Genomic DNA, 14,592 nt, shown 5'->3' with positions numbered 1-14,592 from the left:
TGGTGGCAGATGACAGAACAAGAAGTAATGGTCTCAAGTCACAGTGGGGGAGGTTTAGGTTGGATATTAGGAAAAACTTTTTCACTAGGAGGGTGGTGAAACACTGGAATGCGTTACCTAGGGAGGTGGTGGAATCGCTTTCCTTAGAGGTTTTTAAGGCCGGCTTGACAAAGCCCTGGCTGGGATGATTTAGTTGGGGATTGGTCCTGCTTTGAGCAGGGGGTGGGACTAGATGACCTCCTGAAGTTCCTTCCAACCCTGATATTCTGTGATCTTCCAGGGCCTTCCCAGTTCCCAGGCACCTGGGGAGTCCTGCCTGCCCGTCTCGGCGTGCCATGGGGCAAGGCGGAGGAACGGGGAGCTCGGTGGCCAGGACCACACATGGCACAGAGAGGATTTAGCTGCTGCTCTGCACCAAGGCCGGGCACCAGCACACGGCAGTCCCACCCCCCACTGGCTGTTCCCCGATGCCGGATCAGGAGCACTCAGGCCTCCCAGCCATTGCAGGGGAACTTCCTGCCCCGCCTCCCACCCCTGCCTGCTGCCTCAGCACTGCGGGCACAGGGCCACCACATCCTGTTTTCACTGTGCGGTGCGCACGTCCCAGGGTTACATCAGAGCGAGCTATTCCCACAGGGTGCAGCCAGAGGCCCCCTGCGGAGGGGGGCAGCACCAGGGACAGGCAGCCAGACACTGCCTGGGTCCCTCGTGCAGCCAGGCTGGCCCAGGCTCCTCCCACGGAGTAATCCCCGGCCATGGGCAGCCAGGCCCCAGTCACCCACAGCCGAGCCCCTGCCCAGGCCAAGAAGGAGAAGCAGCAGCTCTTTGCCCGCAGCCTCCCGGCTGAGCAGAAGACCCGTTACCATGGACACTGGCTCACTCAGCGCTCTGGCTGCAGGCTCCCCAGTTCCTTCCAAGCGAGAACCCCCTTTCGCCCGCCGGGGCCGAGCAGCAGGCCCAGAGCAGAGGGGCTGTCATATGAGCTGTATCTCCCCAAACAGCACAAGGGCAGGAATGGCAGTGCAGCCGTGGGATCCCGGCCCTGGGTCCCTTCTGACCCACCACCTCCAGGGCTGCACTAAACCCCAGCCAGGCCTCCCCAGGCAGCAGCCCTCACCTGGAGCCTGGCAGTGACCGATGGGGGAAACAGTCACAGGAGCTTCCCCAAATGCCCGGGCTTAAAGCACCAGCCGACTCCCTGGAGACCCCGCACCCACCTGCTGAAGGGAAGGGAATCGAGCCTGTCTTGGCCAAGCACAGCACACACCTGCCTGGCAACACAGGTGAACTTTGGGGATGATTGAGGGGTACCGGCAGAGCTGCGGAGAGCCCAGGGGTGGGATAGCAGGGGGCTGTGGGTCAGGGTGGGGGGAACTGAGGGATGGGCTAGCAGGGAGCTGAAGGTCCCACCTGTCAGCCATGCTCCCCCCAGCTGGTGCACAGCGTGTACCTGCCTCCCTGCTCCTGTCTGACAACCTCTCACCCTGTCCTCTGCAAACTGCAGGCAGCCTCCACCTGTCTGCTTCTGGCACAGGAGAGGGGTGGAAGCAGGGGGCCGAAGGGATGTGGGGCAGACCCATTGCTCCCAGCTAGCGACAAGCAGCCAGAACGCTCTCAGGAGGGTGGGCACCGGAGCAGCCAGTGCTGCCCAGGGAGCCCTCTCTGCCCCCTCGTGGAATCGCAGCCTGATGCCCAGTGGGCCCTTGACTTTTTCTTCCTGACCTGGAGCACTGCAGGCACACGGGGGAACAGCCATTCCGAGGGGGTCAGAGAGCCGTCCCGCCCTTCACAGCCCTCCCCAGCAGCTGGTCCCTGAACGGGGAGCCCAGAGATGGCTCCTCAAACACATGCCACTCTCAGGTCGGTGCCCCTGACGGGCCCAGGGACTCTCACCAGGTACAGCTATGCCCGAGGGAACCAGCAGAGGGGAATGACGGCCACGAGATGCCAGCATGGGGCCCAGTCTGCAGGCAGGTCCTGGGATGCGAGGCCCATCGCAGGCACCATGTCCCCAACACACAGCGCAGAGCTGACCCCAAGATGTTCCATATAGGCCCAGCTGGAAGCAGGTCAGAGCCAGGATGAGGTGCACCCCACTGCTCTGCAGGGAGCAGGACCCTGACATGCCTATTTCCTGTACGCCTGGTACTTCAATGCCAGCCTAGAGACCTGAACGCTGCTTGGTATCAAATGCACTCAGTAGATGGGAGCTCTGCACACAGTGCCACCTCTTACAGCCCGGTCCCCCACCCCTCATCCACACGGCTGCTGCCAGACACTGCCAAATGCCCTATGGGTCCCTACGGTGACACAACCCTTCCCCACCCCCTCACTCCACGACAAGACCAGGAATCCGGAGACTTCAGCAACTGGGACCTAGAGTTGCCTGCACTCCCTGTGCGTGCTACCCCGGAGGTGTCGTGAGAAAGAGCAATGGAAACAGGCAGTCTCAGCACTGCACTGCATTTGGTTTCTGTGGTTTAGCCAAGGACACTTCACCCAGCAGCTCCCCCAACACTCGTGATCACGCCCGCGCCTGGCAGCAGAGCAGCGGCACCCCCCACAGGGGCTGAGAAGCAGCCAGATCCATCCTGAGGTGAGACCCCCGAGGACAGCACACTGCGCACACATGCTGAGCACGGCTCGGGAGAACCCTGGGCCTGTCCAGACCCTCTGAGGGGCTGCAGCAGTCACCGACTCCTGGCACTAAGTCACTGTCCTGGGCACCACACACAGTACCCGTGTACAGGGGCGGTGCTATGCCAGCCCCCCAGTGACCCCATGCCCCCGGCAGGGACGGCTCGGCGCCACAGCAGCACTGCCCGGAGCTCCCAGGGAAAGGTCAGGAGCCGGCAGCACACAGGCAGCGAAGGGAACGTGCGCTCTCCCTGCACTACGGTCAGCGAGAGCCACAAGGGCGCAGAGCAGCGGGCAGCATAAGGGCTTCCTGGGAGCCGGGGATCCTGCCTGCTCCCCCCGCTGCCTGCACAGGGAGAGGGGGAAGGTAAAGCGCATACCTGCCTGGGCGATCGCAGAGGGGCACAGGAAGGCTTGGAAACTCGAGGCACAAAGCTCGCTGACCGTCCCCATGCTGCAGGGGCCGTGGGGACTGAGTGCCGTGTCACTCCGATGCCAGTGGGCAGGAACAGTCAGGCCCAGCAGGTGCCCACGTCACGCCAGGCAGCACACCTGCCAGAGCCCTGGCTCTGCAGCGCTGAGGACTCTCCAAGCAGGGAGTGGGAGGGAGACAGACAGACAGAGGGTTCCCCGGTCTGGCTCCGGCAGGAGGAACTGATTATCTGGCAACTGGAAGCTCCCAGCTGACGAAGCCCACGCACAGAGGCCAGCCAATCCCAGCTCCCCGCCTGAAAACTAACCCAGGTGGTGCTCCTGCAGCGGCAGCTGGGGGGGCTCAAAACCACTTAGAGGACAGTTAGTTGGGGAACTTCCCCTTAGTTGCCCCGGCCTATCAGCTCCAGCCCGCCCCTCCTGCCCCAGGGGAGCGGGGGGGATTTCTAGGTCAGTTTTCGCCTTCGGTATTATTAGAGCCTTAAGCATCCAGTGAGCCCGGTGGTTGCATAGCAACCAGCACTGCATAAAGGGAAGGTGCATAAAAAACTACAATGCACACAAGCCGAAGTGATGGAGGGGGGGAGAACCTGGGGGGGGGGCGAGGGTGTGTCTAGCTCCCCTCCAGCCCTGCCGAGGGAGGCCAACAGCATGATGTGCACCAGCTGCAGCAGGAGGGGGATGCTCCCCCGGCTCTGACCCACTGGCTCAGCCTGACTTGGAGCATCTCGCACGGGCAGAGGGAGGGAGAACGTCTGCCCAGCCCCTCTGAACCCGACGCCCCACACGTTAGGCCTGGGCTCCGGCTGGGTGATGCCCCATGTAAATCCTCCGCTCATGAGCGCCTTGCCCTGGGACAGCTGAGCTGAGCTGAACTGCCCATGCAGTGTGTCGCTGGGAGAGGCCCGAGGCACCTCAGACCCAGCCACAGAGGCCAGGCCTGGGAGCTTCAGCCCAAGCTGGAAGGACGGATGCTGCCTGCTTCACCATCACCTCTTGCCCTCAGCACCTTGCAGCCCTGGCCACCTGCCTCCCTCACCCACACCTGAGCCCCTCAGGCCCCTGCAGCTGCTGCTCCACATGTGCCCCAAAGAGACCAACAATGGGGCGGGGTGCGTTTCCCTCTCCAGAGAGGGGAGCTGGCATCTGCTCTGCTCTCAGAGCCTGGTGGGGAGCGTCCCAGTGCGGCCCAGGCAGCCCAGACGGACGCCAGCCCTCAGAACTAACCACTGCTGCAGCACGAAGGCACTAAGCAACTAGCTCTGAATCAAAGGCCGGGGCCCAGAGTTTCCCCTGCCCCGAGAATCTGCCAAGCAACCAAGAGATCTGAGCCCACCACATTGCAGCCCAGCTAGAAGAGTCAGGAGCAGAAAGGGCAGCCAGGAGCTCCCTGGCGGAGACATCAGAGGGGAAGGAGACCCCCGCCGAAGCACCTCTGGTAGGAGGTCCCGTGGACACTTGGGGCAGCAGTTTGGCCTGCAGGGCAGCTCTCCGCAAGAGACGAATGGCGCAACGGATTGTGCAGACACAGGGAAAACGACTGTTCCCAGGAAGAGCAGTGCGGTCTGCATGCTGCTGTCCTGGCTTACAGGCCTGACCTTCAGATTGCCACACGCTTTCACTTCCCCAGAGGCCAGCACTGCCACGGCCACATGGCTGAGCCTTGACCCTGAGCATCACCAGCAGCTCCAAGGCAAACGCTCAAGCGGAGGAAGGAGCCAGGCACAGAGGAAGCTGTCCTGTGCTCGCGATACTCAGGCCAGCGACAGAGCGTACACAGTCCTCTTGCCTGAGGCCCAGCGTCAGCCGCCAGAGGAAATCCTGCTGCAGTAGGAACATCCCTGTGTGCCAGGGAAGCGCCCAGCTGGTATGAAATCAGGATAGATCTGTACCTCACAGAGAGACACCCCGAGCTTCCTTCCTTCAGCCAAGGCAGAGACGTGTCCTGTGCACTGGGCACCAGCTCGTTTCCCACAACCCACCTGGCCACGTTTCTCTGAGCGAGGGTCCTGGCCTGGGGCGCTTTGGAAGAAAACGGATGTGAACTTCACCCCAACTCCAGCGGGCCTGGCCCAACCATGTCCTGCATCCCCCCCTAACGGTGCTATAAAACCCGGCTCCAGAAAGCGAGCACCCACTATACAAGATACATGTCTGGCCCTTTGATGGGGGCAGACAAACCCTTCGGATGTGACCCAAGCACAGCCGGTGCGGTGATGCCTGCCCGAGTCTATAGGCAGCCTGAAAAAATAGCTCCGTGGGGCATGCACTGGCCACACTGGGGTCAGCCGGTGGTTAACTCTGAACCCTACAGATAACAGGCTAGATTTACCTCTCAGCTATTTCAATGGTTGATTTTATTAGAAGAAACATCCAGCTAATGGGCTTCTCCCACAAACCCAAACAAAAACCCCCAAATGACAGCAGCCAAGACCTCCAGCTTCCCCAGTACAGGACCCATAACACATTGGAAGTGCAAGACAACAGAAAACCCTTTAATTCACAGTAAGCAGCAGGAGCCCATGTGCACAGTGGGTTTTATTTAAACCAATTTATTTAAAATTCTCTGTGCTGCTGCTGCTCCAGATCCCAGGGGCCTGGCTGTGGCCCACCTGGTCCATGACGTGCTCACAGCCAGTGACTGCCACGGGCCTGAGGAAGGACTCGGCTCTGCAGGGCACTGCTGGGGCACCAGGAGGCTACGGCTGTGTGATCAGGTTTATAAGGGAAGGAGACACCAGGGTTTCCTGGATTCGGGGTTCCAGAAGCTCAGGGCTGGAAGGGGAGAGAGAAGACGGCAAACTCCCCATGGGCTGGCCTTTGCTCACAACCCTGACTCTCCATTGCGCCTGACTCTCCAGCATGTCCTATTCCCCGGCAGTCCTACGTGGTCAGCTGTTTGGGGTAGGGCTGCCAGACTACACACGGGACCCACGGTGGTGCAGGCCTCTAAGCTCTGCTGCAGGATAAATGCTAAACCCGCCCGGGATCACTGGCGACAGAGGATGCCCAGTGGCTGGCTGAGGTTGGGGGGTGAGGCCCTAACAGACGTTCATGCTGCTGCCGTACACCCTGGCATGGAGCTGCAGCCACATGGTTGCGGGGGAGAGCCCAGGAGGGATGGGAACGTTGCACCGGAGTGAGGTGTGGGGCTGCTACCCCTGCTGTCCTCCAGCCAAAGGGTCAGGCTTCCCAGTGCAGCAAGTGCCTTTGAATTATTCTCCATCAGCTTCTGCAGCATCACCCTGCTCCCAGGCCTGGGCTCCCCAGCCCCTCTTACAGAAATCCCTTCGTTCCCACAGCCCAAACTGCCACTAACCCCAGAGTGCAGCAGGTCTACAGCTACCTGCCAATCCCCTGCCAGGAGCTGCCATTGCCTTGGCACCTACAGGCTGGAGGGGAGGGGTGTGGGCCAGTCCCGGCTCCTACTGCCAACAAGTCAGTGCATCCAGCAGAACAGCCCCGCTGAGTCCCCTCTGCCCACTGCCGGCGGCTCTCCGATGCCCCAGCCCAGCCGGGCACTGCTCAGCCCTGATTTCCTTCTCCCCCCAGTTAGTTAGTTAGATTTAAAGACAGAGAGATGCCTCTCCACAGCTCTAGGCTTCCCGATTAACTGCCAGCAAAACAACATTCCTAGTTACGGACACCTGGCACCGCCCGTGGTGTTCACAGCCGCCAGGGACCCCCGGCAGACCTTTTCCCGCTGTTAGCCCCATTGCCCAGCTTTGAGCCTTTGAGTGAATGTGATTCACTTCTCTGAGCTCTCTCCAACATGGGGAGCGCTTTCAACGGGGCAGCCCCGCTCGGCACAGCATGGTCCCAGAGACGCACCCATGCCACCCACTGCTGACCCAGGGAGTTGCTCTCTGCCGAGCAGGCAGCTGGGGAAGGTTGCACACCACGTGTGCCGTGAGGAAGAAGTACAGCACCAGCGGAATCACTCCACTCGCAAGGGGCCAGGACACAGACCCCTGCTTGGCCAGGGAGGGGCCCTTCCTGCCCTGCACTGTCCCTTAGGAACAAGAGGGCCCTGGTGACTAGTGTCCCCAGGCAAAGGTACTGCCGGTCTCCACCACAGCAGAGGGCCCGGGTTGCCACAAGGGCCCTGGCACCTAGCCTGCAGTGTTAACTAGCTCCCCAAGCAGCACTGAGAGCCGCTGGCACAGCAGACAGACCGTGAGGTCCCAGCTTTAGGCTGCGAACCACCTCGCAGGCGGCAGAGGAAACTCGAGAGTGCTGGGCTCCTCGGCTAGCTGTGGACTACAGCGCTAGTGGTGAGCCACTTACCATACTGGGTGGCTAGGCTAGCAACGGATTTGCAAGCTCGGGTGCAATGAGGTGTCCCTGCTCAGCCACTGGCCACATGAAACCCCATCACCTGCCACAAGAAAAATCTGGCTCTGTACTCTCCAGCTACACAGGCTGCTTTGCCAGCACCCGTGCTGAGGGGCCCCTAGAGAGAACAAAATGTCCCAAGAGATCCAAGTGCTTTCCAAACTAAACCAAAATGTCAACACGTGGGGAACAACTCACTCATCACCAAAATGCAGACACTTATGGGGTGCAACGTGGCAGCTCTCTGCTACACTGCACAATGATTTCAAACAGGAAGGGCAGCCCCACGCTGGCCTGGAACTGCAGGGGCAGTTTAGGAAGGCAGAACAGAATTAGCCCATGGGAGTTTGGCCCTGGTGCTGTGGTAGACAACCCTGGCTCTCAAGAAAAATAGACTCCTACATGTCCCAGGATCGTGGTCTACCATCATCTGGGAGCAGCCGCCTTGGTAAACCAGCGAAGTGTGGCCGTCAGCAACCTGGCAGGTGGTTTTTGCCAGGTCTGTGGCCCCTTGCAGTAAGCACCGCAAGGGTCAGAGTCAGGATCTCAGTTTCACATCTCATCAAACCAGCCCCTGGAGCAGCACCGCAGGGTGAGTACTAACTCTCAAGGAAGATCGCCACCTGCTGACTCACCAGCACCGCTGTCCTCAACACTGAGGTGCACCATGGAGATTGCCCATTAAGTACTGGCCTGGACCAACCTGCCCTGAGACGTTAAAGTAGCAGGGGTCCAGCTGCAGAGGCCGAGGAAGGCCCTGAGAGACCTGGGAATTAAATTTAAAGTGTTCAATATATTAGAAGTGGCAGAGCCTGCAGCCAAAGAAGCCTCCTCACTTTGGCAGATCTCAGAGCCACGGAGCCTCCTCACGTTGCTCCGTTAGTTCGGGAGGACCTGGGCAACTGCACTACCTGGCCCAGGTCTGTATTTGCCTACAGCGTGATCACATTGTGCATGGCACGTGGCGGTGATCAGCTGCAAGGGGGTGCTGTTTGCAAGAAGTTCAGCTCGAGACACACTATGAAATTCAAGCCCAGCTCCTACCCTGGAAGGGTTTGCAGGGCATTGGCTGAGAGTTTAAATTCAGCCAGCGTTCAGAAGCATCAGCTGAATGCAGAGCAGGTGGAGCAGCGAGGGAAGAAGCAGGCAGCAGAGTCCTGCAGCCCAGGGGACGGGAAGCTATAGTTGTATGGGCTGTGTGACAAGGCAATCTGAAACCCGCTGTGTCAGACACCACCAGGCTCAGAGCTCACTTCAGGCGGTGCTGGCTGCAGTGGGACAGAGGGGTCCTAGCACAAAGGGCAGGTCAGCAGGGAACCCTTGGAGAAGGACAGCTAGGTGAGAGTGAGGGGAGGTCTAGTTACATCCCTCCAGCCTGAAATCTCATATCCCTGTCGGCAACGGTCAAAAGTAGAGATTTTGGCTGGTTTCTTGGTTTATTCCGAGAGCCAGTCAGAAGCTATCAGTGATGCTGAAACTGACAGTCACCATATCATGAAGCATCATTCCCAGCCAGAGCTGCTAGGGTAGAGGGGAGAGCCAGTGTCGCAACCCTGAGAGGACAGAAAAGGAACTGAGAGACACGCACACACTAGCCAGCCGGGCCCACAGGTGGGGTAACAGACCAAAGGGGTGTGAGCAGCAGCTGCACAGGATGTGGGCTGGGTTTCATGAACACAAACAGCAGTTTCTCTCTCTGTTCCCAGGACACGATGCAGATAAGCTGCATAGCCTGGGTTAGAGCAGGGCAGGTGCTGCAGAGACTGCTCCCTGGAGGACGCTGTCTGAAGTGACAGCAAAAAAACCAGTCAGAGGCAACTTAATTTTAGCCCCCTCTCGCGGGTCTCCTCATCCTTCCCTCCCCATGAGGCTCCCGCAAGAACCCAGCACAGCACATTGGGAGAGGGAACACCAGGAAGTAACCAAACCTGCCGAGCTGCACACTCCAAAGCCTCCCTGGATAATTCCTTCCATTGCAGACTGGAGCGTGCATGTGGATTGGAGGTTAGAACCCTGGGCACGACACCCCTGCACGTGCCTTGGCTCACCCCCCAACCTGGCCTAGCAGATGGACACACCTCGCATCCACAGCCTGTTAGCAAATAAACCAGGGGAGCATTTCTTAAGCAGTGTCAGCAGCTGGCACAGAACAGCACCTAGCTGTCCCACAAGGGCACCTGTCTGTTGGCAGCAGGCGCACGTTGAACCCGCAGGCTGCTGAACAAACCCACTGAGCATGGAGAGACAGGCCAAGGACCCCGTTCCCTGCCGCACTATGCCAGCAGCAGTGTGTTGGGGACACCTCGCCTGCTGCCCTGCCATGTCCCAGGAATGGACCACACTAGCCAGGCCATGGACTCTCTGCCCCTTGCTGCAATACAGATCACCCAGCCCTGCCTGGCTTAGCACGTTCCTGACAGCTGCTGGAATGGGCAGGACGCTTCGTAGGGCAGATTGAGTTTCTGCCCAGATCTATGGGTAGAAAGAAAAGCTACAGACCAGCAGCAGTGTGCACTGGTCCATTACTCAGCCCGCAGAGTGCAGACAGAGCATGCTCAGTGCTGCTTCTCTCCACAGCCTGCTGGCACAGCCTAGCCTATGCTCAAAAAGTCATTACCTGCCCCTGGGGACGGTGCATCGAGGCAGAATTCCTCGGCCTCTAAGCCACCTCCCAGGCACAGAGACCAGGAAGAAGGTCAGTCTCAGAGCGAGACTCAGGAGCTCCTGAATACAGAATGCGTCTGATGGGGTCACCTCCACAGTCCCAGTGGGGCACTTGGGGTGCATGAATCCCAGGGGCCAGCAGCACATCCTGAGGAGTTTTGGGGTGCATGGGGGGCACCCGGGATCTTCCATCAGCTGCCTCCTGAGAGCCACTGACAATCACCAGCAGCCCAGGTAACGCCCTCTGCCTGCAGCTGCACCAGCCAAACAAGAACTCTGGGTCCTTCTTCATGCACATGGCAAACAGCAACGCTGCCCTGGTGGCAATTCACAGATCCTAATAACATTCAGCGCAGGGATGGGCAGCCTGCCACTTGCCTGAAAGAGATTACCACTGCAGCACGAATCCAGCACTTCCAGTGCACGCTGGCTGAGAAAGCGGCTGCCCTTGGCTTAGGCCAGCACATTTTGCGTTCACCAGACAAGGCATCCAGGAGTACAACAGAAGCCACAGGAGACTCCAAGCACAGCAGCCATTTCCCTGAATGAGTTAGGAACAAAAGCAACACTAGCAGGTGTGTAGACACAGGCACGCACCCAGCTGTTGTTATCTAGCCACTCCCACCAAGAGACTCATCTACACAGGGAGCTGAGAACAGCTACCCCATCAACACATCCAGGCAAGGCCTGGGACATCAACACCAGGCCCCAGTGACTTACCAGGGAAGTCCAAGCTACCTGAGATATGAACTTCGTAACACTCAAACCAAGTGAACCGACAAGTCTAGCCATCATCATCATCAGAGCTCCAGCCAGTTCACTCCAGGCCCCTAAATCTGAAAGGCCAAAGATACCCAAGTGCAATTGCCTCCAAAGGGTTAAGAAATCCTGGTGCAGTCTGTAGGACGAGAGATGTTCAGCAGCGTAAGAGGATAATTTAAGCAGGTCTGTGTTGGAGCCGTTAGCGGGAAGGTTGGGTTCATGCTGATAACTGGGTCATACATATTAATTCACTGACTTGCTGCAAGGATGTCGCAGAGAGATTCCAGCCAAGAGGGAATTTGGATTTAAAAAACAAGTCCTTTAACTAGAAAAGAGCCAGAAGGGTTTAGAGAGAGAACTCCCACCACAGGCTGTACACCAGGAAAACTTGAATTAAAACGGCAAGCTCACAACAGTGCACCCTGTCCGGAAGTGTAGTGAGCAGCCAACTGAAGCAAAGACAAGCTGCTCTGTCCTCACCTCCCCTAAGCACAGTAGCCCATCTACCTGGTGTCAGTGCACACGATCAGCTCCCACAAGAAACAGGCCTGCTGGGGAGCAGGGGTCCGCTCAAACCCTGCATTTCACAGCTCTGGAGAGTTCAGGCCCAAACTCCTCTTTGTAGTTCAGGTTACTAGGACCATTACACCCAAATCCACAGCAGGCCGAGCACATTGATTATACCCCAGCCTCCCTCTCCTCAACCAATTCATGGTGTTTTCATGCTCAACCTCCCAGGCCACCTTGGGGTCTGTTCTCCCCCAGCCTGCAGCTCATTGCAAGCTACACATTCCTCATTTAGACAGCTAAGTCCCCCGGGACTGGTCCTCTCACTCCCCATTTCGTGACCCACCTTTTAGCTTAGCCAGGGTTTAAGCAGCATATCACATCATGCTCATCAGACACGACCATTTCTGTGACCCGAGCACACGGCCAGAGAACTGAGGGCATCTGCTCCATGCACCCAGAACTGCAGTTTGGGGTTTAGCACCAGCAGAGCTTGGGGACCAGCCTGCCCGGGGGTGACCAGCGAGCAGCCTTAGCAGGGGTGCCCACATCCCACCCAAGCACAGCTCTGACCTCCCCCCACTCCATTATGCTCCTGCCCCCATGCTTAGCGCTTTGCCAGAGGAAAGGACCCAGGCGATCACTTGCAGCAACAGGAAACAGCAAGGAGCATCAAATGCAGCCACAGAGAGGCACTAGAGAAAACGCACCCAGTGACTGGCGGGAGCCCATGTGCCCAGCTGTTGAGTGGCAGCTGGGGCGGCGCCAGACCTCAGACACAGAGAGCCCTGCCCCCCCCGGGGGGGGTGACCCACAGGAAACAGCCTACAGCATCTGCCCCTGCAGCTGTCCTACAGTCCCCCCCACACGCCCCACTGCTCTTCCCAAGCCCAGTAACGCGATCCTCGGCTCGCTCTCCACACTGGGGGGCACCCTCCCTCTCACTGCCCCCCAGCCCAGCAGCCCCAACCCCTAGCAGTGTCCCAGCTGCCCCCCAGCCACCCTGTACTGCCCCCTCCCCTCCACCCCCCGTCCCCCACAGCCCAACACTGCCCCTTCCCCACAGCCCAGCTGCCCCCCAGCCACCCTGCACTGCCCCCTCCCCTCCACCCCCTGTCCCCCACAGCCCCAACACTGCCCCTTCCCCACAGCCCAGCTGCCCCCCAGCCCCCCTGCACTGCCCCCTCCCCTCTACCCCCCCGTCCCCCACAGCCCCAGCACTGCCCCTTCCCCACAGCCCCAGCCCGCCCCAACCCCCCCACAGCCTAACACCCCAACCCCTAGCAGTGTCCCAGTTGCCCCCCAACCACCCTGTACTGCCCCCCGTCCCCCACAGCCCAGCACTGCCCCCTCCCCTCCAGCCCCCCATCCCCTCCCCACAGCCCCAGCCTAGCAGTGTCCCAGCTGTCCCCACACCGCCCCCTCCCGGGCCCCGCGCTCACCGTAGCCGCTCTCCTCCTCCATGCTGCCCGCCGCTGCCCCCGGCTGCCTCTGGCGGCGGCGGGGCCCCGCGCTCGCTCCTTCCCCGACCCCGCCCGCCTGGGGGCGGAGCTCACCAGCGGGGCGGGGCCTCTGAAGCCGGGCTGGGAGCGGCCATGGGCTGGGGCCACGTGATGCCGGTGGGCGGGGCGGAGAGTGAGTGTGCGCGTGCGCGGACTCCTGGGTTCTTTCCCTAGCTGTGGGGGCCTGGGGTGAGAGAGGGGAGCCAGGACTCCTGGGTTCTTTCCCCAGCTCTGGGAGTGGGGCCTGGGGTGAGAGAGGGGAGTCAGGACTCCTGGGTTCTTTCCCCAGCTCTGGGAGGGGAGTGGGGCCTGGGGTGGGAGAGGGGAGCCAGGACTCCTGGGTTCTCTTCCCAGCTCTAGGAGGGGAGTGGGGGTCTAGGGATGGGGAGAGCCAGGACTCCTGGGTTCCCTCTCCAGCTCTGGGAGGGGAGTGGGGTCTAGGGATGGGGAGAGCCAGGACTCCTGGGTTCCATTCCCAGCTCTGGGAGGGGAGTGGGGTCTAGGGATGGGGAGAGCCAGGACTCCTGGGTTCCATTCCCAGCTCGGCCTGACTCTTCGTATGACCACAAGTAAGTCACTTCATCGCTGCCTCTCTTTCCCCAGCCCTATAGTGGGGATAACGTTCAGCCCCAACCGGCCTCTCTGGAGTATTGTGAGCCGAATTCATTTTGGCCAAAGGCTTTGGGGTGCTGGGGGTTTGTACCCAAGTGGCAAAAAGGCTCTAGAAGCCTCCTGTTTAAAATGCCACTTTCTGGTTAAAGGGTTATCAGCTACCAGACATCAGGTGTGGCACCAGCACCGGCTTCTCTGTGGGCCTCTTCAGCAGCATGGCCGGAGGGAGAGAGCTGCCCCAGACGCAGCCAGGCAGTTACGGCATAGGCACCCCCAGCCCAGTAACTAAGCGCTCACCCTACAGCAGCCAGAGAGCCACACACACGAAGAAATAATGACTCTTCAGCCAGCCCAGAGCTGGTCCCCAGGTACAGCAGTGAAGGCTCATTTCAAGCTGCAACCCAACCACAGATCTTAATAAAGCTCGTGCTGGCGATAGGGAAGAGCAATGGCCATTTCTAAAAGAAGCCGGTGTGGGTGCAGCCAGGCCGACAGCCGGAGTGAGAAGAATACATGGAGAGTGTTGAAGAGGGGAAAGAATTCGAGAAGAGAATTCAGCCAGAATGAGACGTCAGTAAAAGAACGATTCTGCAACAAGACGATGCGGGTGAGCCGTGGACGTTAATACCTCTGCCAGCAGAGCTGAGTGAATGGATGGAAAATAAAACAAGAGAAGTGGAGGTGTCGTATAAGAGAGGGGATTCTTCTAGTCTCTCTAAACACCTGAAATCACCATGCTCAACTCACTGTGGCAGCGTGAAAGCTTGAGATGGTACAATCTGAACTGCAGAGGAAGGACAGAAAGCCCTTAACAGATTTGAGACTAGCAGATCCCTCCTCTGTCATCTTTTCTCCAGACTAAACAGGCCCCGTTTTTTAACCTTTCCACATAGGTCAGGTTTTCTAAACCCTTTTGTTGCTCTCCTGTGGACACTTTCCAATTTGTCCATATAATTCCTTAAGTCTGGCACCCAGCACTGGACATAACACTCCATCTGATGCCTCACCAGTGCCGAGTAGATCAGGACAATTACATCCCATGTCTTAGATTCGACACACCTGTTAACGTGCCTCGGAATGTGAGCCTTTTTCCCCCAACTGCATCACATTGGCTCGTATTCAATTTGGGATCTACTATAAC

The 14,592-nt window shown here is 59.2% G+C and overlaps 1 protein-coding gene across 2 annotated transcripts in view; it reads right to left on the bottom strand.

Moving 5' to 3' along the window:
* Positions 1-12,870, bottom strand: part of CYTH1 (cytohesin 1) — a 40,190-nt gene extending 27,320 nt beyond the window's left edge. The window contains exon 1 of one of the 2 annotated variants that reach the window (XM_034789851.1): positions 12,780-12,870. In XM_034789851.1, the coding sequence (XP_034645742.1) occupies positions 12,780-12,801 (22 nt within the window). In that variant the 5' untranslated portion in view covers positions 12,802-12,870. Of the gene's footprint in view, positions 1-3,017; positions 3,287-12,779 lie in introns of those variants that run through there. The other variant, XM_034789849.1, reaches the window with a different exon arrangement.
* Between the last annotated feature and the right edge of the window lie 1,722 nt (positions 12,871-14,592).

Source organism: Trachemys scripta, chromosome 14, assembly GCF_013100865.1.
Source record: "Trachemys scripta elegans isolate TJP31775 chromosome 14, CAS_Tse_1.0, whole genome shotgun sequence".
In the NCBI taxonomy this organism is placed as follows: domain Eukaryota; kingdom Metazoa; phylum Chordata; order Testudines; family Emydidae; genus Trachemys; species Trachemys scripta.
The sequence above is the reverse complement of the archived record's forward strand: the minus strand, read 5'-3'. Positions and strand labels throughout refer to the sequence as shown.